Source organism: Zootoca vivipara, chromosome 16, assembly GCF_965207765.1.
Source record: "Zootoca vivipara chromosome 16, rZooViv2.hap1.1, whole genome shotgun sequence".
NCBI lineage: Eukaryota > Metazoa > Chordata > Lepidosauria > Squamata > Lacertidae > Zootoca > Zootoca vivipara.
The window spans coordinates 14,582,744-14,610,041 of record NC_142599.1 but is presented as its reverse complement, the minus strand read 5'-3'; the positions used below and the strand labels follow the sequence as shown (position 1 = coordinate 14,610,041).

General features: G+C 43.2%; 2 protein-coding genes across 22 annotated transcripts in view; both read left to right on the top strand.

Annotated features, from left to right (window-relative positions):
• The window catches only part of LOC118078681 (immunoglobulin lambda-1 light chain), a 187,655-nt gene extending 170,756 nt beyond the window's left edge, over positions 1 to 16,899 (top strand). For 12 of the 19 annotated variants that reach the window (XM_088659126.1, XM_088659138.1, XM_088659117.1 and 9 more), the window contains exon 4: positions 6,271 to 6,822. In XM_088659126.1, coding sequence (XP_088515252.1) covers positions 6,271 to 6,590 — 320 coding nt within the window. In that variant the 3' untranslated portion in view covers positions 6,591 to 6,822. Of the gene's footprint in view, positions 1 to 1,192; positions 1,229 to 6,270; positions 6,823 to 11,546; positions 11,582 to 12,037; positions 12,074 to 16,353 lie in introns of those variants that run through there. The other 7 variants (XM_088659132.1, XM_088659140.1, XM_088659120.1 and 4 more) reach the window with 3 other exon arrangements.
• LOC118075809 (immunoglobulin lambda-1 light chain-like) overlaps positions 1 to 25,898 on the top strand; it is a 380,578-nt gene extending 354,680 nt beyond the window's left edge. Inside the window, exons 3-4 of one of the 3 annotated variants that reach the window (XM_088659151.1) lie at positions 21,373 to 21,409; positions 25,338 to 25,898. In XM_088659151.1, the coding sequence (XP_088515277.1) occupies positions 21,373 to 21,409; positions 25,338 to 25,657 (357 nt within the window). In that variant the 3' untranslated portion in view covers positions 25,658 to 25,898. The remainder of the gene's footprint in view (positions 1 to 21,372; positions 21,410 to 25,337) is intronic. The other 2 variants (XM_088659150.1, XM_088659149.1) reach the window with 2 other exon arrangements.
• Positions 25,899 to 27,298: the final 1,400 nt, after the last annotated feature.

The window sequence follows — 27,298 nt, the reverse complement described above, 5'->3', positions numbered from 1 at the left end:
TTTTTAAGTGTACAATAGTACCTTGGTTCTCAAACGCCTCAGTTCTCAAATGCCAAAAACCTGGAAATAAGTGTTCTGGTTTTTAAATGTTTTTCGGAAGCCGAACATCCGATGCAGCTGTCGGCTATTGTTTCCGGGGCACCTGCACCAATCAGAAGCTGCGCCTTGGTTTTTGAACATTTCGGAAGTCAAACGGACTTCCGGAACGGATTAAGTTGGGCACTTTTGTTTTTGGTATTCATTTTGCGTTTTCGTTTTTGAGGCTTTTTCGGTTAATTTGTATTTGTGACTGTGTGGAACCCAATTCAGCTACGGATTGATTGATTGATTGTTGGACTGTGGAAATGGATAAAAGCCCCCCATCCAAACAATGACTATCATCAGTGCAGGTAAGAAAAAGAAGTAATGTTAATTTTTATCATCTACAATACTGTCTTATTTATTTTATAGTACAGTGGTACCTCTACTGACGAATAACTCTACTTACGAATGTTTCTACTTACGAACGGAGCTCCGTCCGCCATCTTGGATGCGGTTTAGATAGGATTTTTTCTACTTACGAATTTTTAGATAGGGTTGCTTCGACTTACGAATTTTTTCTCCCAATGCATTCCTATGGGATTCGACTTACAAATTTGTTCGACTTACAGATGTGTGTTCGGAACGCATTAAATTCGTAAGTAGAGGTACCACTGTACAGGACATTGATTATTGCTTTCATTTTATGGATCAATGGGCTCGTTAGATAGCAAAAATACGTGTCAAATTGCTGTTTGAGAGGTTGTTTTTAAAAGTCTGGAACGGATTAATTCATTTTGCATTACTTCCTATGGGAAAGCGCGCCTTGGTTTTGGAACGCCTTGGTTTTGGAACGGGCTTCCGGAACGGATTAAGTTTGAGAACCAAGGTACCACTGTGTGTTCCATCGACTCCGTTTAAAAGATGGCTCATTTGTACTGCTTGTTTTTCGATTTCTGTTTGTCCACCACTTTATGAAACGTTCAATCTTCTGGAAAAGTAGCTTATAAATTAATTTTTTAAAACTTCTTAAGAAATGGGGGAAATATTTCACTGTTGGGAAAACAGAAGTTGTCCTATTGCCCAGTCTGTTCCCAAATGGGATAGCTGTCAACGGCTTGTCTCTCCTTGTGAAGAGACTGCAGGTTTTTGTACAGCTGTGAGTCACTGTGGTGGGTCTTCGGATCAGGAACCACCCTGACTGTCACAGGTAAGTCACTGAATTTATCACAACCCTTTCCATACCTGTGACGATATTCTAACTTTTCCATCATTTTTGCCCTTGTTTTCCTTCCCTGACTGTGAACCTGACCTTAGGGCATTTGTTGTTTAGTTTACAACGAGCCTTTCGTAGAAAATGTACTTGTAATCCTAGCCAGAATGGGATGTTGTGAAACCATGTTACCTGCCTCTCCTTTCCTCAAGATCATTGGATAGTTATTTCAGGTGAGGTGGGGAATTCTTTTCCTTAGTCTAGGTCAATAGGACTGTCTTTGGAAATTTTTTTTTTATTTTTTTTTTTGCAAATCTCCGTGGTGGCTAAACTCAGACATAATTTTACTGGTGGATGCTAAAGATGGCAGAGAAGTGAATCTGAGCTGTGCTATTCCAGGTACCCGATATGACTTAAGGGCGGGTTGGATAATCCCCGAATTGTGCTCCAAAGCTGACATTAAAGCAATACACCCACCAAAATGTCACAAAATAGCGTGAAGCATTTCAAGTTTCCAGAACTCTTCATTCTGGACGACTTAAACATTTGCACCTTACATTGTGACATTTTGGCCCACCTTATAAAGTGATTGGATCTGGGATTTGCTTTCTAATGTGGCTCCTTTTACTTTTTCTGGTTTTGTATTTTCATTTTGGGACTTCCAAAGCAGAGGAATAGAATATATTCTGTTTCTAGATAGCTCTGCAGTTCAGACCAACATGCTCCCAATCTAAGAGAACCAGGACTCTCTGCATTCTACAACACGAAATGCAATCATTTGAAATGGAAACCAGGGTCAACTCTGCCTAAAATTTCACCAAAACTTAATGGGGTTTGGGAACAAACTGGAGTGACCGCTTTGCAATTCAGAGTGATCAGATCTCCTGACTTTTTCCTTTGTTGTTAAATCAACTGCACAGGCTTAATTTATTAATTGAAGTAGAGGCACAGCAGCAAAGATAATTAACTTAATTCCCTAGTCTCAATTGCTGCATCCCAAACTTACTGTTGGTCCCACTGAAAAAAAAATATACACTTCTTTCTTTCTTTCTTTCTTTCTTTCTTTCTTTCTTTCTTTCGGTACATCTTCTTGGTAAATACAGTATAACAAAAAAGAAAGAAAGAAGGAAGAAAAAACATGGGCTGCACCCCATGCTAGTCCTTGCTCAGAGTAGACCTGCTGAAATGAACAAATTTAATTCCATTAATTTCAGTTGGTCTACATGCATTAATACTGAGTTGGGTGCAACCCAGATGACATTAACAATAAAAATATTCCATTAATCCATTAATATAGGCATGTCTACATTTCCAAATAGGTACCTAAATGAGACTGACAGTTATAAGCCAGTTACAGGTAGGTAGCCGTGTTGGTCTGAGTCGAAGCAAAATTAAAAAATTCTTTCAGTAGCACCTTAAAGACCAACTAAGTTTTTATTTTTGCATGCGCTTTCGGTATCTGAAGAAGTGTGCATGCACACAAAAGCTCATACAAAAATAAAAACTTAGTTGGTCTTTAAGGTGCTACTGAAAGAAGTTATAAGCCATGCATTAAAAGGGAGAAAGCACCAGATTAGGACAAGATCTTCAGAACAAGGGGGGTTCAGCGATCAATTTGTCTCCCATGGGAACTCTGAGAATTATAGCTGTGTGAGGAAAATAGGGGGATCCTAACATCTCTCAGTAACCTTTCTAAACTACAGTTCCCAGGGTTCTTTGGGGGAAGGCATGACTGTTTAGAGTGCTTTGAGCCTACATAGATAGATGATAGATAGATAGATAGATAGATAGATAGATAGATAGATAGATAGATAGATAGATAGATGATAGATAGATAGATAGATAGATAGATAGATACAGATAGAATCTTTATTTGCATCAGCCACTAGCCATTGCAATAAAAATAAATAAATAAAAATGTACTGAAGATAGAGGTAAAAACTTAACTACAGAAAATACATTTTGGGGTTTTACATCATTAATCAAATAATAGATTTTATTCTAATTGTCCCTGCTAAAAACCTTGCACTTTTTGTACAGTGCAAATGGAGCTGTACAAAGAAAGGTGAAACTGCTTGTAAATATATGTACTGTGTGTTGGGAGTAAAACTGGTGAACATTTTGTGAGGACCAAAAAAGAAACCGTGAATTGATTTGAAAACATGGGAAATTGAACTTAAGCCCAAGAAAATGAGAAACTATAACGGAGAAGGTTAACGCTTCCTTATTACCTGAGGGCAACACATACCAGTAAAACGACTTATTCAGAGTTGCTTGTTCGTCCTTTTCTTTTAACATGGTTGAAATCATTTTAGTATGATGATTGCTTTAAAAAAAATGGATAAAAAACCAATGCTCCCCTTCTGCTTTCAGTGGAGACATCTGCTGATATATGAGAAGGAGACAGAGTTTTCTCTAATTTTCCCTACCCAAGTGTGGTCCCCCAACCTTTGAGATCCATCCCAGGGGGTTGTGGGACCTTCTGAACAGTGTGAGGCAGTTGGCAGTGAGGGGAAACCAGGGAAAATCCTCTCCCCCTTTCTATGTTCATAGATAGTTTCTTCACAAAACTGGAATGAATTTCACCTCAGAGATCTTTATCCTCCGAATTTGGAGTTAAGGCTTGTTCACAAAAGTGAAGCGCTGTCTTATCCCCCAAATGACCCTGTCAGCGGGCAAAAATGGCCGATGCTTGGACTCCTAGTTGGGGAGGGTACTGCTGCCCTCTGTTCCTGCTTGCAAGTTTCCCATAGACATCAGACTGGCGACTGTGAAAACAGGATAGAGGACAAAATAGTAATAAATAATAATAATAATAATAATAATAATAATAATAATAATAATAATAATAATAATATATTATTATTATTTATACCCCGCCCATCTGGCTGGGTTTCCCCAGCCACTCTGGGTGGCTTCCAACCGAATATTAAAAACAGTACAGCATCAAACATTTAAAACTTCCCTAAACAGGGCCGCCTTCAGTTGTCTTCTAAAATTAAAATAGTTGCTTATTGCCTTGACATCTGCTGGGAGGGCGTTCCACAGGGCGGGTGCCACCACCGAGAAGGCCATCTGTCTGATTCACTTCTTGCAATGAGGGAACCGTCAGAAGGCCCTCGGTGCTGGATCTCAGTGTCCGGGCTGAATGGTGGGGGTGGAGACGCTCCTTCAGGTATACAGGACCAAGGGCATTTAGGGCTTTAAAGGTCAGTACCAACACTTTGAATTGCGCTCGGAAACGTACTGGAAACCAGTGTAGATCTCTCAGGACCGGTGTTATGTGGTCTCGGTGGCCACTCCCAGTCACTAGTCTAGCTGCCACATTCTGGATTAATTGCAGTTTCCGGGTCACCTTCAAAGGTAGTCCCAGGTAGAGCGCATTGCAGTAGTCCAAGTGGGAGATGACCAGAGCATGCACCACTCTGGCGAGACAGTCTGCGGGCAGGTAGGGTATCAGCCTGCGTACCAGATGAAGCTGGTAGACAGCCGCCCTGGACACAGAATTGACCTGCGCCTCCATGGACAGCTGTGAGTCCAAAATGACTCCCAGGCTGCGCACCTGGTCCGGGCATTGCTGCGGCGTTTGGCAACTAGGGCAATTTTTTTAAAAGGAAAAATGCTTTTAAAATGGAAAAAGAAGTCCAAAAGCTAATTTTATGGGGGAGATGTTTCCCCAAAAAGCCCAACAACTTTGACAAACGAAAAAAGCAACCCAACTTTTGGAATATGACAACCCTATGTTTGACCACATCCAGAAAGGCTCGTTGTACATTCTTTAAAATACTTATGTGCAATGAACATAGGTGCCGACTCCCTGGGGCCCTGGGTGCCTGAGCACCCACAAAATTCCCCATGAACGGACCGGGCACCCACAAATTTCAGTTCCAGGGCCATGCATGCTGCATGGCACCCATGGTCCCGGGCACCCACAGTCGGGAGGCCAAGTTGGCACTCCTGACCATGATTGTTCACCATGTGTACAAGAACAAATAAGGCGCTTTGTAGATCTCTCCTTTGCTATGGCTGTCAGTATAAATATGTGAGTTTAAAGGCGCATTATCAGGCATGGAATGTATATCCCAGTTGCTAAGCAGCTCTCCAGTTTCCAAATTAGTCTGAACTTTGTTTTATCTTTGTGTGAATTGGTTTGAACTCATCAATATTTTAAGGAGTGGAGATGAAAGGACAGAAACTTTTTCCAAGCCCTACCTAGAAATGTCAGACGATGACCCCAGGACCTTTTGCATGGAAACTCTGCTCTGTAGCCTCTCCCATTAGCAGAGATGTATGATCTACAACTCCCTCTCAAGAGATGTGCACTATGGTATTCCTAACCGGACTCATGCACTGTAATGAGAAGGTGAAATCTCTTCCTCTTACAGATCACCACAGCTCAAGGGTGCCAAGAATGGCTGTGTTGCTTCATAGACCAAAATACCTGTATACAGGTTCAATTATGTGTACATTGCACAACAGTATCTTTTGTGATATGAAGCATTAAGATCTGGTTCCCCTTGGCAATTTTTGGAGAATAATGAAGGGCTTGAAAGGGTCTTCAAGCTCACATGGCCCCGCTTCCAGCTCAATGGTTCCTCTTTCTAAAAATAGATGGTTCCAGGAGCCACCATTTCAATTTGCTCACAGTGCTTCTGAGTAATGCTACATCAAGAGCATTATGGGAAATTTATATGGCAGCTCCCGTCATAGGATACATCCATATGATATATTTAATGCTAGGGCGTTCCGAGAAGATATGATGCATAGTAGAAGTTAAATTAAGGAGAAGGCTTCACAAGCAACAGTATTACAAAGGTTCTTGAGGCTGGGGGAGAAGAAAAGCTTTTGGAGGAGATGGACATCAAAAAGTCATGGCTTCCAGATAGTCAAATGTCCTTACAAAACATTTCAGGACACAACTTTGGGGGATAGAGTCAGATGGTGCTTCCTCTGTGAAATCAAATAAATTATTACATGTGCCAAATATTTAATACTCCCCTGAGACACAACACTTAACCAGATTTCGCCTTGACTTCCAGGTCAGCCAACAGCACCTCCAACAGTGAACGTCTTCCCACCATCCCCAGAAGAATTGAAGACCTCAGACAAAGCCACCGCAGTGTGTCTGATAGATGGCTTTTACCCGAGTACCATCCAAGTTACCTGGCAGGCTGATGGCACCGCCATCTCCTCTGGGGTGGAGACAACCACGCCCACCAAGCTGAACGACAAGTACGCGGCCAGCAGCTACCTCAACATGAAAAAGTCTGAGTGGGAGAGCTATGAAAGAGTCACCTGCAAAGTGATGCACGAAGGGAAGCCCTTTGAGAAGGAGGTGAGGAGATCGGAGTGTGCCTAAAGGCTGGATGGGTCTGATGAGTTCCTCGTGCCTCCAGCAGCTGAGAAGAAAGAGTCCTTTCATGTTCAAGGGGGCCAAGTTTATTTCCTCTAATGCTACGTTGATCCATCAAGTCTGGTTTCCTTCCTATGTTGTTCCCCTCCCCACACCCCCTCCCTTCCACTTCTCCCTGGAATCTCCTTTGTGTGTTGGCTTATAATGTTTGCAAATTAATAAAATGTCATACATTTCACCGGTGTTTTTTCTTGACCCACTTATTTATTCCATCTCCTTCAAGCAGGTTGTGTTTGTGGTTTCCTGTCATATTACAGAAGGAAGTGTGCTGTTAATCAGCCAAAATACACTCAGCTCAGGTCTATGGCTGATAGCAGCAGTGGTAAAAGCAGTGTGATTTCATGGGAATGTAGGAAGCAGCCTTCTCCCAAGTCAGACCAGTGGTCCATCTAGGTGGACGTTTTCTACACCGGTGGGCTGTGGCTTTCCTGGAGATCGGGCAGGGTTCTCTCTTAGTCCTACCTACCAATTTAGGTCCTGAGAAATGGAAAAGATCGATTTTGGATTGGTATGCAACCCAGATTACTTTCAAACGTTCCCAAACTTACAATCCGACATGTTCTTCCTTCCACTCAGTGGAGCACTCGTTGCATTCAGGATGCTTAATGAAGAGGTACTAGGCTTTAGTGAATTAAAACCACGGGTTTCTCCAGAGTATAAGAGAAAATAAAATAAAATAAAATTCCATAATCACTGGGAAGCTGTTAGCCAATACCTTATCAATATACACACTAAATTAGCAGACATGGAGTAAATGTTGAAATCTTCGTTCCTTGTGACTGACCAGTGGCCCTTAAAGGTAAAGGTAAAGGGACCCCTGACCATTAGGTCCAGTCATGACCGACTCTGGGGTTGTGTGCTCATCTCGCATTATTGGCCGAGGGAGCCGGCGTACAGCTTCCAGGTCATGTGGCCAGCATGACAAAGCTGCTTCTGGCAAACCAGAGCAGCGCACGGAAACGCCGTATACCTTCCCGCTGTAGCGGTTCCTATTTATCTATTACATCTTTGATTTTAAGTAAAATTAGGAAAATACGCGAGTGGAAAGAAATAAATTACTCATTGATGGGAGGAGGGAAGTCGGAGCTTGGAAAAGCTATCTGTTGTACAGTTGTTGATCATGTGTTGTATGATGTTAAAGAACTGGAAAAAAGAAAATAATAAAAAAATATTTTTGGGGGGGGGAATACTGTCATGGGGTAGCCCATGAAGGAAATGCCACAGCACACCTTGTTCCCATCTTTCTACACACTCCTATTTGAATTAGGCTACCTTGGGGGGGGGATGTCAGGGTCTGGACAGAGGAGGAATGGTGAAGAGCGCCTCCCTATCCTGACACCTCCAGAGAGGAGGAAGAGGAAGACAGTATAGATTTACAACAAGGGTTTGTGTGAGGTCGCATCTCAGGGGCAGATGAGGGGGAAAGTTGGAAAATCATGGGAGAGCCAGAACAACACCCGGCTGACATGTTGTCACTAGAAAGCATCCCAGACCCTCCATCTCCCAGAACCCGGTGAGTCTTAAAAGTAGGAGAGCAAAGAGCTCGAAGGCTGAGGGTACGTAGCAGCACCCGTAGAGGAGATGAATGAGAAAGTGAGAGAGATGGGGGTGGAGATTCACTTGGGACAACACCATTATCCAAGAGGCTGGATTGTATAGCCTCTCTCTGTAATACTTAAATAAAAAAGGACAGTAAGAAAGTTTTCCTTGTCTGTACTTTCCTGGGCAACCAGCTGGGAGCTGCTGACAGCAACCTGACAGGGGAAGAGGGGAAGAGAGAGATACCCACACCCTTGGAAGATGTTTATGGCTGCTTCTGAGCAATATGTACACAAAGGGTATCAGGAGTGCCAACTTGGCCCTACGAATGTTGGTGTCTGGCACCATGTGTGCAATGAAGCCTTCATGGCCCTGGCACAGGAATTTGTTGGTGCCTGGACCCTTCATTGGGATTTTTTTGGGTGCTCGGGAACCCAGGGCACCAGGGAGCGAACCTATGATGGGTATCAAAAATGTCAGTGAGTATCCAATGGTGAGGATTTACACCAGGCATCCCCAAACTTCAGCCCTCCAGATGTTTTGGACTACAATTCTCATCATCCCTGACCACTGGTCCTGTTAGCTAGGGATCATGGGAGTTGCAGACCAAAACATCTGGTGGGCCGCAGTTTGGGGATGCCTGATTTACACCAGCTCAACAAGCAGGTCTCTCCTTAGTCAGCTCCCACTCTTTTATTTCCAACCCATCCATGGGGTTTCAGCTTTCTCCTCCTCAGTCTCAATGTTCTCACCTCTCCTCAGCATTCAGCCAGACCCTACTTAAGCCAGAGGTCTCTTGACCAAATTTGTCTTCCATTCCATCCCACATCTCCTAAGGTAATTGCCTTCCTCATGCTCACAGAATAGGTTTCCAGACTCAACAGAGGACAGGACTTCTGTGCCTTTAATTGCCCTGCTCTCTTTTGAGTCTGGAAACCTTAAAGAGAAACCAGCAGACCCTTTGTTTAATTTCCAAGTAAAGGGTCTGCTGGTTTCTCTTTAAGGTTTCCAGACTCAAAAGAGAGCAGGGCAATTAAAGGCGCAGAAGTCCTGTCCTCTATTGAGTCTGGCAACCCTATAACAATGAGCAGCAACACCTCTGAGTTCAAGCCCGAGTCCCAGGCCATCACCCCATAACAATGAGCAGCAACACCCCCCTGCATCTCCCCCAGTTTCTACCTATGATGGACTACTACGAACACAAACAACAGTGCAATTATGATCAAAATGCACATCTACAATGTTTCAAAGAGGCCTTCTGCAGCATCATTTGTTTATTATAGTCTGTCTATGCCATCCTTCCTTCCAAAGGAGCCCAATGTGCCACGAGCATCATTTCATTCAGGTTATTCAGGTCTGAACATATGTAAGCAGACTGTGCTGGTCCCTAGGGTTACCCAAGAGGCGTAGTCAAAGTCCGGTCTGTGGTTCGAAGGTTCAGGGTCAAGACAGTCTGAAGTAGTCGAAGCTGGGAGCAGGGCAGGGCGTCAGGTGAGGTCAGGAACAGGTACGTAGGTCGGGAACTAAGGCAGGTCAGAAGCGCGGGCACGAAAGCAAGACAGGTCGAAGGCAGGAACAATGGCAGAATCTAGCAACCAACAATACTGCTCCCACAACCCGGGGTGGGGTTTGGCCGCCTTTTATCTAGAACGGGGTAACGGACGGCCCCAATCCCCTGGCGAATCACTTCCTCGCCTCGCCTGGAGGCGAGCACTCCTCCTGCAAGTACTCAGGTCTCTTCTTCTATCAGCCCTGAGACTTTGCAGCTTGGGAGACGCCGGTGGGTTACTGGACCCAGGAGCCGCCTCAGCCCCAGCCAGCAGTGGGCCAGCTGCTGGTGATTACCCGGCTGATGGCAACAAGGTATCCTCTGCATCTGGAACCAAATCAGGCTCACACCCCAGACTCGGCTCAGCTGATCTTTGCTGCAGAGGAGGTTGAGCGGACTGAGGCTCCTCAGGACCAGGCCCCAAACTTGGTTCAGCTGATGTCCCAGGCAGAGGGTCCGGTACAGGCTGCAATTCCTCCAGCTCTGAGTCTGAGCCCAAGTCCCAGGCCATCACACAGACATGGTCCAAGCTACCTTGCTGACCAGGTGACCGTGGCTGAACCTCATGGATGGTTCAGCAGGTAAACTCTCTACCTTGGAACTAATTGCCACTCAAATTAGATACTTAAATCAGACTCATAAAAGCAATCAGTATGTGATGATCGCCTTTGCAGAGGACTGCTCAAAAGTCTGCCCCTGTTGCCTTCTATCTATGAAATCTGTGGTGCTGACCACAAAATCCATGGTGCAGTGCAATTCAGATCGAAATACATTTGCAGGGAAACTTCCCAGGCCTGCGTTATTTCACACAGAAAGTTGGACAGTGTGCAAATATGAGAGAAGCCAGAAGCCATAGAAGCAATCGAGAGTTTTCTTCTACTCACAAATCCTAAATGCCAGATTACGCATCAGTAGGAGCATCTCTATTTCGCCCTGAATAAATGAAATTCAGTGGCACCTCTCAAAACTCAATAACAAGCTCATTTTTAAAAAATCAGTGATAACTGTTTTCTCTGAAACATCCCTGTAGCTGATTAGGGAAGTTCATATTTAAGCTCCAGTGCATTGGGTTTAATTTATAAGAAACTAGTGTGGCACAGACAAAGCTTCACTGCTTGCAGATTAATTCACTTGTGAGGCCTCTTGTAAGAAACAGAGCCAACATCTGCTGCACAAAATAAGGCAGTGGTATCAATGGTTTGGTTCTCCTATAGATATCTAGTTAGGATGACTAAAGCAGAGGTAGACAACATAGTGGCTTCCAGATGTTTTGGACTACAATGCCCATCATCCACTGTTAGGATGGTCAATGCTTAGGGATGATAGGAGTTGTAGTCCACAGGAACTGAAGGGCACCACAGTGCCTTCCCATGGACCAGAGAAATTCATCTATCATACTCCCTACATTTAGAAATGAATAACTTGGAACAGAACTACTTGGAAGTCCAGAGATTCTTCTAGACACTCAGCGCAAGACTGTATCTGCCTTGCCCAGAGATGAGCCAGGTAAGTATGACATTTTTCTTCCCAAACATACCACTATGTACAATATTTCATTGACTCTAAGCATTCTTTTAAACTGTATTTGAACCGCTTGTTTTGACTGGTGTTTGTATACCACTTTATGAAACTTTGGATTTCTGGGGAAAGCGGCTTATAAATCTATTAAATATAAGCTTCTTCGGGAATGAGGAAAAATATGTCACCGTAAGGACAATAGAAGTTCTCCTATTGCCCATTCTATTTCCAAATGGGATAGTTGTCCCATTGTGAAGGAACAGCAGGTTTTCGTTGAGCTGTGTGTCACTGTGGTTCGTCTTTGGAGGAGGGACCCACCTGACCGTGACAGGTAAGTCGCTGAATTTATCACAACCCTTTCCATATCGGTGACAATGTTTTAACTTTTCCATCGTTTCCCCCCTCTTTTCCTTCTCTGGCTGTCATTGACTTTGCAATGAGAATTTACTATAAACGGCATTTGAAATCCTAGCCAGAGCAGAATTGTGCAAACCCATTCCGCAGGCTTCTTCTCTCCTCAATAACACTGGGAAGTTATGCATGGACGGGGATTTCTTCTCCTTAGTTTAGGTCATTGTGACAGTATTTGGAGGGGAAATATATCAAAATATCCTTGGCGCGCTGAACCATCAGATGCAAAAGATGCTAAAGAAGTAAAACTGAGCTGTAATGTCACTGTAAGGAAAGCAAAAGTTGTCCTATTGCCCATCCTAATCCCATATGGGATAGTTGCCAATGGCCTTGTGAAGGGACGGCAGGTTTTTGTTGAGCTGTGTGTCACTGTGGTACGTCTTTGGAGGAGGGACGCACCTGACCGTGACAGGTAAGTCACCGAATTCATCACAACCCTTTCCATATCAGTGACAATGTTTTAACTTTTCCATCGTTTTTGCCCTCTTTTCCTTCTCTGACTGTAAAACTGACCTTAGGGTTTCTGTCGTTTAGTTTTACAATGAGCCTTTCATAGAAACTGTATTTGTAATCCTAGCCAGAGCAGGATGTTGCAAATCCATTCTACATGCCTCTTCTCTCCTCCATAACACTGGGGAATTATTGGTGGGTCATTGTGACAATCTTTGAAAATATTTCTATCAAATTCCCCCTTCCGGCTAACCTTGACATAATCTTACTGTTGGGTGCAAAAGATGGCAGAGGAGTACATTTGAGTTGTAGTGTTCCTTCCAGGCACCCAATATGATTGATGAGGCAGGTTGGATAAGTTTCTAATCGTGCTCCAAAAATCCATATTAGTGCAAGAGACCAACCAAAATGTCATAAAATAGTGTGGAGAATCTCAGCTTTCCAGACCATTCTGGGGAACTGATAAACTTGCAGACTGCCTTGTGACATTTGAGCTGGGTTTATAAATGTATATTTATATTTCGGAATTTTTCTTAGGAACTAATGTGGCTCTCTTCACTTTTTCTATTTTGGATCTTCCTATCTAGAACAATAGAACAGATTCTGTTAAGAAGAACTGGTTTTTTGGTTGTTGTTTTTTATAAAAAAAAAACCTCAGTAATCCACAGACATCGGCTCCCAAACTCCTTTTTAAAATAAAAATCTGAAGATGTTCAACATTTGAGTTGATAGTTACAGATCTTTAAAAAAAAAATGAAATGTAGCCATCTAAAATGTAAACCACAGTCTACATATTTCAGCAAAACTGAATGGGTTTTTTAGGGGAAAGGTTGGAGTGAGGGTTATGCAAAAGGGCTAAGAGAGATCTAAATTTATATCTAGAATCAGATAATCTGTTTTAAGGGGGCACGATGGAATCAAATGCAACAGGCTTCATTTTTTAACTGAAATAGAGGCACAGCAGGAGAGAGAATTAACCCATTTCCCTATTTCTTTAGTCTCAATTCTCACACCCTAAACTTATTGTTGGTCTCACTGGGAAGAAAAATAGGGGTACTTTCCTTCCTTTGTTCAATTTTTTTATTTGCAAATATAAAAGGAAGGAGCAAAGCTAAAGTCACTAGGTTGTTTCTAATACTAATCCTGCTTGGAGTAAACCAGGCATCCCCAAACGTCGGCCCTCCAGATGTTTTTGACTACAATCCCCATCTTCCCTGCCCACTGGTCCTGTTAGCTAGGGATCATAGGAGTTGTAGGCCAAAACATCTGGAGGGCCGCAGTTTGGTGATGCCTGGAGTAAACCAATTGCAGGCATAAAAGACTTACATTTATTCATTTCAGTAGGTCTTTTTGGATTAAAACTGAGTCGCATGCAACTCAGCTGGCACTCTGGCAATAAGAATATTCCATTAATCCTAATGTAAATATGAATATAGGCAGATTTCCAAATAGGTATATAAATGATACTGATCATTATAAGCCATGCATTAAAAGGGAGAAAGCCTAGGGAGGTCGACTTCAGACCGCTGTGACAACTTCAGACCTAGAGGGGTTTAACAGTCATTTTGTCTCCCATGGGAATTCTGGGAATTGAAGCTCTGTGAGGGGAATAGAGGGATCCTAAAATCTCTCTGCAACCTTTCCAAACTACAGTTCCCAGAGTTCTTTGGGGGAAGCCATGACTATCTAGAGTGCTTTGATCCTGTTTTAAATGTATTGTGCAAATGGGTCTGTACAAAGAGGGGTAAATCTGCTTGGAAATGTGTGTATGTTGGGGGGGGGAGAGATGGTGTACGTGAACTGTTTTGAAAACATGGGAAACTGAGCTTAAGCCCAGAAAAATAAGAAACTAAAATTGACCAATTAATGTATCCCTGTTACCTGACTACAACACCTGCCATTAGGATGTCTTATTCAGAAGTGCTTGTTCTTTTTCTCTGACCATGGTTGAAATCACATTATTATTATTATTATTATTATTATTATTATTATTATTAAATGGATAAAAACCCATGCTCCTGTTCTGCTTTCAGTGGAGGCATCCGCTAACATATGAGAAGGGGACAGAGCCTAAACAGGCAGTCCTGTTTAGGGAGGCTGTTAATGTTTAATAGATTACTGTATTTTATTTTTCTGTTGGAAGCCGCCGCCCAGAGTGGCTGGGGAAACCAAGCCAGATGGGCGGGGTATAAATAATAATTATTTTACTCCTATTATTATTATTATTATTATTATTATTATTATTATAGTTTTCTCTGATTTACCCCACCCAACTGAGATCTCCCTCGGCTTGAAATTCATTCCAGATGGTTGTGGGACCTTCTGAACAGTGTGAGGCACTTGGTAGCAAGGGGAAGGAGGAACCAGGAAAAAAAACATCTTCCCCCTTTTTATTTTTTTAAAAAAAGTTGGAAGAGATTTCACTTCAATGATTTTTATCCTCCAGATTCAGAGTTAAGGCTTGTTTACAGAAGTGAAATGCTGTCTTTCCCCTCTATATGGCTGTATCAGCGAGCAAAAATGGCTGTTGCTTGGACTCCCAAATGGGGAGAGTGCTGCTACACTCTGTTCATGCTCGGGAGCTTCCCATAGACACCCAGTTGATCACTTTAGAGAGCAGACTGGAGGACTAGATGGGCCATTGCAACCCTGATCCAGCAAAACTCTCATTTTCTGATGCTATGTTATTCTTCGACTCTTAGATGCCATTTTGCAATACCCATTGCCAGCATAGCTGTTAAGTTCTCCCTTTTTTAAAAAAAGGGAAATTCCCTTATGCTGAATAGGCTTCCTTGTGAGAAAAGGGAAAACTTGACAGCTATGATTGCCAGGGATCAAAAACACAGAGAGGGCTGTTGGTCTCGGAATCTTTTTGCAAGCTTCCAATAGACATCAGGTTGACCACTATGAGCACAGTTTCCCAAGCCAGATGGGCTTCTCGCCTGATCCAGAGGGGCTCAACTTATTGACTTTAAAATATTTATGTGCAATCAAAGTTCACCCCCTCTGACAGCAAACAGGGCGCTTTATTGATCTCTCCTTTGCTATGGCAGCCAGTATAAATATGTGGGTCATTTCCCCAGAAGAACTCATAATTTTGAACAATCCTTTGTACTTAGGAACGAGTGACCAGTTCAAACTGTGCATTGACCTTGTCCACTACTGACCATGTCAGGGATGGGGCAACATAGTAACCCTCTACCTTTGCCCGGATGCTGTGACACCAGAAATCACATCAGCCCTGGCCATGCTTAATGGGGCTGTCACAGGTTGGAGAGACACAGATTCCACATCCCTGCTTTATGCCGACTGGCAGCGCTTGCACAGATATGGGATAGGGAGATCTGAACAGCTTTCTTCTTTTTTCTTTGGCCAAGTAAGATTGTCTTCCATAAACACAGTTTTAAAAGTGAGTCTGTAAGTGACTGTGGTGGCCAATTCTGGATCCACATGTCCTTCCACAGTGGAGACATGGGTTTCCAGGTGGACGTTGGTCATGGTAAGGGTTTGCCGAGCGTGCCTTCCTCTTAGCATGTTTCTCCCTTTCGTCCTGAGTTCGAGCGTCTTCAAAGTCCACAACACCTTTGGTAAAGGCTGCTCTCCAACTGGAGTGCTCGCAGGCCAGTGCTTCCCAGTTGTCGGTGATTATACTACATTTTTTAAAGATTTGCCTTGAGAGAGTCTTTAAATCTCTTTTGCTGACCACCAGCATTGCACTTCCCATTTTTAAGTTCAGAATAGAATACAGTGGTACTTCCAGTTGTGAACGGTCGGATCCCAAGGAATTCGCAACCGGAGGTGCAGCTACTGCGCATGTGCGCGGCCCGGTTTAGCGCATCTGCGCATGCACACGCAATGAAACCCCCCAAAAATACTTCCAGGTTTGCTACGTACGTACCCCGAAGGATACGTAACCGGAGGTCAACGTAAGTAAAGGTAGCACTGTAGTTGTTTTGGAAGACGATAATCAGGCATCTGCACAACATGATCAGTCCAGCTTTGCTTCTTCCAGTACACTGGCCTGTCTTCCCAAATGATGTTTGTAAAATTTGACAGCAGCTCTCTAGTGTCTATGGTGTTCTAGATGTATTTCCAAATAGTCACAGGTCCTTCCAAAACATTTCAGCACACTACATTGGGGAACTGGGTCAGATAGTGCTTCCTTTATGAAATCAAATAAATTATTACATGTGTCAAATATTTAATACTCAACACTTAACCAGATTTCCCCTTGACTTCCAGGTCAGCCAACAGCACCTCCAACAGTGAACGTCTTCCCACCATCCCCAGAAGAATTGAAGACCTCAGACAAAGCCACCGCAGTGTGTCTGATAGATGGCTTTTACCCAAGTACCATCCAAGTTACCTGGCAGGCTGACGGCAACGCCATCTCCTCTGGGGTGGAGACAACCACGCCCACCAAGCTGAACGACAAGTACGCGGCCAGCAGCTACCTCAACATGAAAAAGTCTGAGTGGGAGAACTATGAGAGAGTCACCTGCAAAGTGACGCATGAAGGGAAGCCCTTTGAGAAGGAGGTGAGGAGATCAGAGTGTGCCTAAAGGCTGGATGGGTCTGATGAGTTCCTCGTGCCTCCAGCAGCTGAGAAGAAAGAGTCCTTTCATATTCATATTCTCTGATTTCCTCTAATGCTACGTTGATCCATCAAGTCTGGTTTCCTTCCTATGTTGTTCCCCTCCCCACACCCCTCCCTTCCTCTTCTCCCTGGAATCTCCTGTGTATGTTGGCTTATAATGTTAGCAAATCAATAAAATGTCATACATTTCACCTGTGTGATTTCTTGACTCATCAAGCAGGTTGTGTTCATGGTTTCCTGTCATATGACAGAAGGAAGTGTGCTGTTACTCTGCCAAAAGGCACTCAGCTCAGGTCTGTGGCTGATAGCAGCAGTCGTAAAAGCATTGTGATTTCATGGAAACATAGTAATTGTCCTCCCAAGTCAGACCAGTGGTCCATCTAGGTGGGCATTTTCTACACTGGTGAGCTGTGGCTTTCCTGGAGTTCAGGCAGGGTTCTCTATATATGCAGTGCTTTTTCGGGGGGGGGTGCAGGGGTACACAGACCCCTAAACTTTTCATAAATCTAACAGTAGAAGGAAAATTTTAGTTTCTTCTCTAGCACGGTGAATCGTCCGTTCCGTTGCTACCCCCAATGGCGGCCTTTTGTCCATTTACTGTGTTTATTTTTCCCAATTTGAACTATAAAATGGTGATTTTCTTGCATCAAAATGAGAATACCCCAAAACATTTTTTAAAGATGTGACCTGTGATCCTTTCCAATGGACAGTGCTTCATCTAAACAGGTTCCAGTGCTAGAGGAGCAGAGCTACATAATGGCTCAGCAACATTTTTAGTACAATATTATTAATGTGATCAATTGACTCTTTTAATTGCTTTTTCTTTAAAATAAATAAAGCTTCCTTTGCCCAGTGGAAGTTGACTGCTGCTCTCACTTTTTCTGGTTGTCATTCCACTCCACGATTCATTTCAGGTGGTCTTTCCCAAACATTGCCACTGGTCTGCCATCTTCTTCAAGCCACAATATGGAGAGTGGCCCATTTGGGTCCATAGCGGCCAATGAAGCACTGGTTCACCAACCCTGGTCCACCAAACTCAGTGTCCTCAGGAGAACCCAACCTGCCTGCCTTCTGTACAACCATTCAACAGGTGGCTCTGCCTCTACTTGCCTCTAGCCCTACTTTCCACCCCATCAGTTTCATTGCTCTGTTTGCTTTTGGGAGGCAATATTAAGAGCCAATAGCCTCCAATGAATGAAAGTCATAGGTTTCCCTGAAGAATAGGATAAATTCCTTTTAAAACTGCATTATGTCTAACTGCTTCTGAAGAGCTTGTGGAATGATCGGTATGAGAACAGTATACCCGGAGGAGCGTCTCCACCCGCATCGTTCAGCCCAGACACTGAGGTCCAGCTCCGAGTGCCTTCTGGTGGTTCCCTCCCTGCAAGAAGTGAGGCTACAGGGAACCAGGCAGAGGGCCTTCTCGGTAGTGGCTCCCACCCTGTGGAACGCTCTCCCATCAGATGTCAAGGAAATAAACAACGATCTGACTTTTAGAAGACATCTGAAGGCAGCCCTGTTTAGGGAAGTTTTTAATGTCTGATGTTTTATTGCTATTATTATTATTATTATTATTATTATTATTATTATTATTATGTTGGGAGCTGCCCAGAGTGGAAAACCCAGCCAAATGGGCGGGGTATTAATAATAATAATAATAATAATAATAATAATAATAATAATAATAATAATAATAATTCCCAGACACCACTTTGATACTTCCTCTTTCCCCATTTTTAGAATGAAAGGTAATTCCTGAACAGAGATATGAAAACCTACAGGAAGAAAAGTGGAAAAACTGACAAAACTCATTTCCCCATAAATATTTCCAAATTGTTCTTTTCCCCTATTTATTGCCCCCAAAATTGAAAGGAAAACCACAAAAATTGGTAGGGGGGCAATTTTTTCCATATTTTTTCCCCAGATCTTCCATCTCTAGTGCTTCTGATGTAAATGTCCACCTCATCTGTGATCCTATTTCCCACAACTGGTAGTCGGGTGTCCTTCGGGGACATCCAGGTATGCTTCCAGAAAGCCCACAAGAAGGCAACTCTGACAAACTCTACATTAGTTGCTAGCAGTGGGCAGTTCTACGTTTAAATCAGAAGACAAATATTTCCTCCCTCATCAGCCTTCTCCCTCCCCTGTTTTTCTCACATCCACACTGCTCCATGACAAAACCCTTCCACCCCAAAAGAGATACCCATTCGCTTCATTCTGATACATCAAAATAAGAGAGGGTCTCCAACTTTAATTTCTGAATGACGGCTTAAAATATCAGCCTACTGTTGACGTCCACAGGGGACTACAGAACCCATGATACAGTGCAACTGTGATCAAAATACACCTCCACAGAAACATCCCAGGCCTGAGTAAGGCAGGAAGTCTGAACCACCACAGCAGAGGCAAATAACAAAGCAGTTGTTGTTGCGTCATTTAGTTGTGTCCGACTCTTCATGACCCCATGGACCATAGCACGCCAGGCACTCCTGTCTTCCACTGCCTCCCGCAGTTTTGGTCAGACTCATGTTCGTAGCTTCGAGAACACTGTCCAACCATCTCATCCTCTGTCACCCCCTTCTCCTTGTGCCCTCCATCTTTCCCAACATCAGGGTCTTTTCCAGGGAGTCTTCTCTTCTCATGAGGTGGCCAAAGTCTTGGAGCCTCAGCTTCAGGATCTGTCCTTCCAGTGAGCACTCAGGGCTGATTTCCTTCAGAATGGAGAGGTTGCAGTCCATGGGACTCTCAAGAGTCTCCTCCAGCACCATAATTCAAAACCATCAATTCTTCGGCGATCAGCCTTCTTTATGGTCCAGCTCTCACTTCCATACATCACAAAACATACATAACAAAGCATAGGCTCCAGCATTTCTCCAAACAAAACAGGGACATCCTATTCCATAAGAGTAATTTTACTATTAATATCCCTCCCATCTGATTGGCTTGCCCCAACCACTCAGGGCAGGTTCCAACACAGATAAAAACATAATAAAACATTAAACATTTTTTTAAAAAAGAAAAAACCTTCCCTATACAAGGCTGCCATAAGATGGATCAGGGGTTGGATAACTCAATACCCTCCAACATTTCTCTGATGAAAATAGGGATGTCCTAAGGAAAAGGGGCCCCTTCATGGATCACTGCCTTGTCGTGGCAAAGGGGCCTGAATAATTCCAAGAAGCTATGAGCTATGCCGTGCAGGGCCGCCCAAGACAGACAGGTCATAGCCGAAAATTTAGACTAAATGTGATCCACCTGGAGAAGGAGCTGGCAATCCACACCAGTATTTTGCCAAGAAAACTCCATGGACATAAAAAAATGGAGAAGCTTTGAGAAGAAAGTGAGAGTTTCCAAGGCATGCTCTGGTTCATGGGGTCACGGAGAGTCAGACACGACTAAGATGACTAAACAACAACAACAAAAGGAAAAGGGGGACATTCTGGGATCAAAGCAGAAACCGGGACAGCTTCTGTAAATCCAGGGCTGTCCCTTGGAGGGTCTGACAAAGTTATTTTTGAGGTATTTTAAATGGTTTCTCAAAGGGTTAAGAAGTCATACTAGCTGCTCATTACAAGCAAGTTCATGTGTATAGTCAAAGAAACGGTTCAATGCCTTGAGTTAATTTATAAGAAACTTTTGCAGCATAGATAAAGCTTCATTGTCTGTGTGATCTCTTCGAAGAAACAATTTCTTCATTAACTGGATGTGTTACTGCTAGGAATGTTATGCGTTTCCCAGAAAGGTAGGGTTGCCTGACTAATTCATTCTTTCTTTAGGAATTCTGATGCAAACTGATATGATCATTGGCCCCATGGACTAAGGTGCACACTAGATATATTTAGTTTTTGTGTTTCTCCAAATTTTGCGATACAGTTCTTAGCTTTAAAAAAATCAAGAATCTGCATCTTAGCATAAAATCTGTTTTCAGAAATGCACGATTTGAGAGAAATGTGTATATTGAGAAGAAAAAATATGTTCAAAATTAACCATTGAAATACAAAAGTTTGTGGCAAATTAAATAACAATAGCAATTGTAGATTAATGTGAGAAGGGGACCAAATGGACTTAGGAATGGAAATGGATTTATGAATGAATATGAATCTATGAATGGACAGGGACAGGAAATAAACTGACCCATTCACCCCTAGCACTGGCAAATTGGTTGGATAAAGAACTTCACCTAACATACTCCCTGCATCCAAGAACAGACTGTCTGAGCAATGGAAGACCTGCAACTAGGAAGATTGACAAAGAAGCAGGTATTTTAAAAATAACTGTCACGGTTTGATAACAGGACCTTATCATTGATACCCCAGCAATGAACCAGATAGGTTTGTTTCATTTTTTTTTTTCAAAACAGAAATGCACCATTGCCTACAATTTCTTTGGAAACAGTACAATATTCTTTTGGAAAATGCATACCATTGTTTATTGCCCACTGTTGTGTCCTAGAATGGGGGGGGGGGGAATTGGCCCTCTGCACATGACTGGACTCCCAGCTCCTGCCAGCACAAGTCAACATGGTCAATGATGACAGAAGTCATAGTCAAGCAGGATTTGAGGGGTCCCACTGGTCTGCCTACTCTTCCCAGATAGACTGGAGTTCTGTACCATTTCACACCTGTGAGGGAAGCAGGTTTTTGTACAGCTATGTGTCACTGTGGTGGGTCTTCGGAGGAGGAACCCACCTGACTGTCACAGGTAAGTCACTGAATTTATCCTGAACCTTTCTTTACTTGATGCAATATTCTAATATTTCCATCATTTTTTGCCTCTTTTCATTCTCTGCTTCTTGATTGACTTTGGGGCTTTCCGTATTACTGTATATCTATGCTGATTCTTTCATAGGGACTGTTGAATTGTTAAAAAAAAACCAGGCAAGGTGCTCAAAAAAATCCTATTCGCTGCATGTAGAAACAAAAATGGATCGGTTTAAGCCTACTTCTCGGGTGGTGGGGGGTGTCAATGAAATAAGGTTTGGAAATGTCTCTATAAACTCTGTCAGTCTTTCCCACTGGGTGGAAATTAAGTTCGAAAACTGAGTTTTTGAGTTGTGGCATCTCCTATACAACTGGATTACATCTGATGGAATTCACTGATTCTGCTATTAAGAATTCTGACTGTGAATGAACAAAAATAGAGTAAAATAGATTGTTTATAAACTTGCAACAAGCTCTTTTTAAATATTCACTGAGTAGGGTTGCCAGACTCAATAGAGGACAGTACTACTGTGCTTTTAATTGCTCTCTTTTGAGTCTGGAAACCTTAAAGAGAAACCAGCAGACCCTTTGCTTGGAAATTAAACAAAGGGTCTGCTGGTTTCTCTTTAAGGTTTCCAGGCTCAAAAGAGAGCGGGGCAATTAAAGGCACAGAAGTCCTGTCCTCTATTGAGTCTGGCAACCCTATCACTGAGTGTTTCCATCTAGATTTTACTTTAATGATAGAAACTTTGCAATTGTTTTTCCAAAGTTGAACTGAGTTTTGTGAATGACACTTCACCAAAATGAATTGGCAGATCTTATTCTACTTCAGGTATTCTGAGAAATGCAATCCAAAATCCATCACAATAGCACTGTTGAAGTCTATGCTGCTGAACTGGCAGAAGTAGGTTGTGATTTTTAGCCTCACGCAGTGACTTTTGCTAGATTATAGGGAAAGAAGCACTTTATTGAGTGCGTACAAGTGTATGCAAAACCAAAATATTAGACTCTGGGATGCCATAAATTTTAAAAACACCCAATTGTTCAAATCATCATGTCACCCTCCAAGACATCTGGATGAAATCAGCCTTGAAGGTGGAAATCAGGAGCCTATTCTAACTATAAGAGAATACAGGTGCCTGATTGCCACCATCAAAGCTGATTTCACAGATGCATTAGTTTTTTTCACATGTTGACTTGAATCTACATGATCTAAGTGTTTGATCTCAAAGCTAATTCCCCTGGGGCAGCCATGCTATTTTAAAGATCTGATATTCTAAAGTAGCCTGGGTATAGAAGGCATTGGGGTCCAAGCATCCTTTCTGAGAAAGGTTCTCTGGAACTATTTCTGAGCTTCCACAATGTCACCACATTGAATTATTTTCAAAGAGGTTTCTCCAAGAGAAACTTTTCTTAGATTGCACCCAGAACTGTCCATCAGTTCATTGCAAGGATGCGAAAACCTGTGACTCCTCCAGATTTTTCTGGGCTGCAGCTCACAATAACCCTGGCCATTAGCCATGCTGGCCAAAACTGCGGATAATTGAGTCCAACGACTCAAAATAGGTCCCCCCTGTTTTGATAGATGCATTTTATTTAGGGAGAATGTCTTCTTCCAGAATATATTAGTGATTCCATGGCAGGAGTAAATGGCAGGATCCAGCCATTCCAATGCACTTACTAGAATTGAGTCTATCTATCTATCTATCTATCTATCTATCTATCTATCTATCTATCTATCTATCATGTTTAAAAAATACACCTGTTTGGAAAAATGCTGCTATAACATGTAGTATTCTCTTACAATTATGTGTGCTATCAAAGCTAATTCCTCTAGGACAGGGTCCCCAAACTAAGGCCCAGGGGCCGGATGCGGCCCAATCGCCTTCTACATCTGGCCCGCGAACAGTCCGGGAATGAGCATGTTTTTACATGAGTAGAATGTGTCCTTTTTATTTCAAATGCATCTCTGGGTTATTTGTGGGGCCTGCCTGGTGTTTTCACATGAGTAAAATGTGTGCTTTTATTTAAAATGCATCTCTGGGTTATTTGTGGGGCATAGGAATTCGTTCATATTTTTTTCCAAAATATAGTCCGGCCCCCCACAAGGTCTGAGGGACAGTGAACCGGCTCCCTGCTGAAAAAGTTTGCTGACCCCTGCTCTAGGACATGCTATTTTAAAGAGCTGATATTCTAAGAAGGGCTGAGAATGTGGTCAGTGGCGGTGAGATTATGATAACAGATTATTAATTCATGAGAGTGTAGCCCATCATCCCCAATTGTCCCTAGTTACCAGTGATACGTATGGATTTCTGATGTCTGTTCCTGGTCAATGTTTCCTGCATTTGTCCACATAATAACTTTGGGAGATGCCTTATTGAGCAGCTGGATGTGAAAGCTGTGGCCCTCCAGGTATTGTTGAGCTCCCATCAGTTGCTGACAGCATTGCAAATGCTCAGAGATTATGAGAGTTGTAGCCCAACCATATCTGAATACCCACATCTTTCACATCCCAGTACAATAGATATTCAGTGTTCAATGATTCAGCTTCCTCCACTGCAGAAGTTAGATTTATGAATGGACGTATCTTGTGCCCATACAAGTACATTGATCTTAGTTTATAGAAGTACAACAAAGTTGGCCACGGGGGTGGTAAAAGTGAGAAAACATGAGAAAAACTTGAAGAAACTGTGTATGTTTAGCTGGGGCAAGAAAAAGCTGAGCTGGGGGATGAAGAACGATATCTGAAGGGCTATCAGCCAGAAGAGGACAACAGCCTGTTCTCTGCTGCCCCAAAGGGCAGATCCAATTAAGTTTGAAGGAGGATAAGCTTCTAGACGGTGAGAGAAGTTCAGCAACACCAACCAGTTACGTAGAGGGTTTCTGATTTGTTGACCATCATAAAGGGGATGGTGATGTAATTACCTATAAAGGTGGTGGGTCTTCAAGTGTAGGCTGGACAGAGTTCTGCTGAGATCACTCTAGCTCTGGATCTCCTGCAGCAAGCAGGATGTTGGACTAGGTAATCTGCAGGAGCCGTTCCATAATTCCCCATTCTCTATGGCTCTCCAACTCTGTGATTCTATAGACTTACACTCCATGGAGTTCTCAGCTTGGCACATTAACCCATTAAGCAACTATGGAAGCATATATTGAATCACCCACTGACTAGGCAGTGGAAGCTGGTCCATGTGGGTCAATAGGGTGCTGCCCCATCAACCTCAATGTGCCCTAAGCCAGCGCTCAAACAACAACAACAACAACAACACTATGGGGGTGGTCCTGGTTGTCAGCTTCTCCTCCTTGGTCTCACTGTTGCCCTTCTAGTAGTCAGCAGGGAAGAAGATGGGGATAAAACTAGAATGAGTTGGCTTTGCGTGTCACTGGTTCCAACTCCACCTAACATTGGTCTCCCTTGCTTTCTGCTGCACCAATCCCAATGGGCATCACTGTAATGAAGGCAGGTTCTCAGCATATATTTAAGCAAAAGAGTATATTTAAGCAGCCCTTATACATATTAAGTTAATCCAGCAAGCAGATTGTCCAGCAATGTGCAATGGTGAGGAACAAGGGGAATGGCTTGGCCAGCAATCCTTAAGGTGGGATTGGGGTGTTCCAATGAGTGTCTGCCCATTTTTATTTGTGAGCTGCTGAGGGTGGGTTAAACTCAGTGTCATGTGTCAGTCCTAAAGGAAGAATAGGGTGCTTCTGAAACGCACTCAGAGTTTCCTGATCTGATTACAGCACAACCAGGACCAACAATTTGGGGACTGGGAGACAGCCTTCCCAAACTAGAAGACTAGAAAAAGGAAAGAGGATCAGATTGCAATTCCTTTATGGAATCAAATAAATCATGCAATCCCATATGTCTCTATTGTATAATATTCCCCATAGCACGGCACATAACCAGATTTCGCCTTGACTTCCAGGTCAGCCAACAGCACCTCCAACAGTGAACGTCTTCCCACCATCCCCAGAAGAATTGAAGACCTCAGACAAAGCCACCGCAGTGTGTCTGATAGATGGCTTTTACCCAAGTACCATCCAAGTTACCTGGCAGGCTGACGGCACCGCCATCTCCTCTGGGGTGGAGACAACCACGCCCACCAAGCTGAACGACAAGTACGCGGCCAGCAGCTACCTCAACATGAAAAAGTCTGAGTGGGAGAGCTATGACAGAGTCACCTGCAAAGTGACACACGAAGGGAAGCCCTTTGAGAAGGAGGTGAGGAGATCGGAGTGTGCCTAAAGGCTGGATGGGTCTGATGAGTTCCTTGTGCCTCCAGCAGCTGAGAAGAAAGAGTCCTGTCATGTTCAAGGGGGCCAAGTTTATTCTCTGATCTCCTCTAATGCTACGTTGATCCATCAAGTCTGGTTTCCTCCCTTATGTCTTACCATTCCCCACATCTCCTCCCTTCCTCTTCTCCCTGGAATCTCCTTTGTGTGTTGGCTTATAATGTTTGCAAATTAATAAAATGTCATACATTTCACCGGTGTGATTTCTTTACCCACTAATTTATTCCAGTTACTTCAAGCAGATTGTGTTCATGGTTTCCTGTCATATTACAAAAGGAAGTGTGCTGTTACTCAGCCAAAATGCACTCAGCTCAGTCTGTGGCTAATAGCAGCAGTCGTAAAAGCAGTGTGATTTCATGGAAACATAGTAATTGGCCTTCTCCCATGTCAGACCAGTGGTCCATCTAGGTGGGCATTTTCTACCCTGGTGGGCTGTGCATAGCTGCCAAGTTATCCCTTTTTTACAGGGATTTTCCCTTATGCTGAATAGGCTTCCTCGCGAGAAAAGGGAAAACTTGGCAGCTATGTGGGCTGTGGCTTTCCTGGAGTTCAGACAGGGTTCTCTATATATGCAGTGCTTTTTCTGGGGGGGGGGTGCAGGGGTACGCATACCCCTAAACATTTCATGAATCTAACAGGAGAAGAATTTTTTTAGTTTCTTCTCTAGCACGGAGAATTGTCCGTTCTGTTGCTACCCCCAATAGCGGCCTTTTGTCCATTTACTGTGTTTGTTTTTCCCAATTTGAACTATAAAATGGTGATTTTCTTGCGTCAAAATGAGAGTACCCCTAAACATTTTTAAAGGAAAAAAAGCACTGTCTATATGTGACCTGTGATCCTTTCTAATGGGCAGTGCTTTATCTAAACAGGTTCCAGTGCTAGAGGAGCAGAGCTACATACTTGGTACACTTAGACCTGAGAAACCTAGCTGATGAAGAATAATCGAAACAGGGCCTTGTCCTGATGTTGATGTTTACTGGAATTTATCCTGTATAAAACTTTGTGAAGACTGTTTGAAATTATCCTTTTTGAAACTATTCTTTTTGGCCCGAGTTCTTGTCATTTATCGTTTAATTCTGCTCTCTTTTGAGTCTGGAAACCTTAAAGAGAAACCAGCAGACCCTTTGCTTGGAGATTAAACAAAGGGTCTGCTGGTTTCTCTTTAAGGTTTCCAAACTCAAAAGAGAGCAGGGCAATTAAAGGGACAGAAGTCCTGTCCACTATTGAGTCTGGGAACCCTAATCAGGGTGTATCCCGGAATCATTTCTGGGGGGTATTTCAAACATTCCCAAACATCCCTTCCAATCCAACATGTTCTTCCTTCAACTCAGTGGAGCAGTTGTTGCATTCAGGATGTCGCCTAAAGGCTGAATGAGTCCACTGTGGGCCTCATCTCCATCAGGAAGAAAGAGTCCTCCCTCCCTCCAGGGGACCAAGTCTGTCCTCTGATTTCCACTAATGCTACTTTTATCCATTAAGTCTGGTTTCCTTTCTATCCTGTTCCCCTCCCCACAGCCCTCCCTTCCAATTCTCCCTTGAGCCCCCTTTGTCTGTTAGCTTCTAATGTCAGCACATTACTAAAAATTTCACTGAT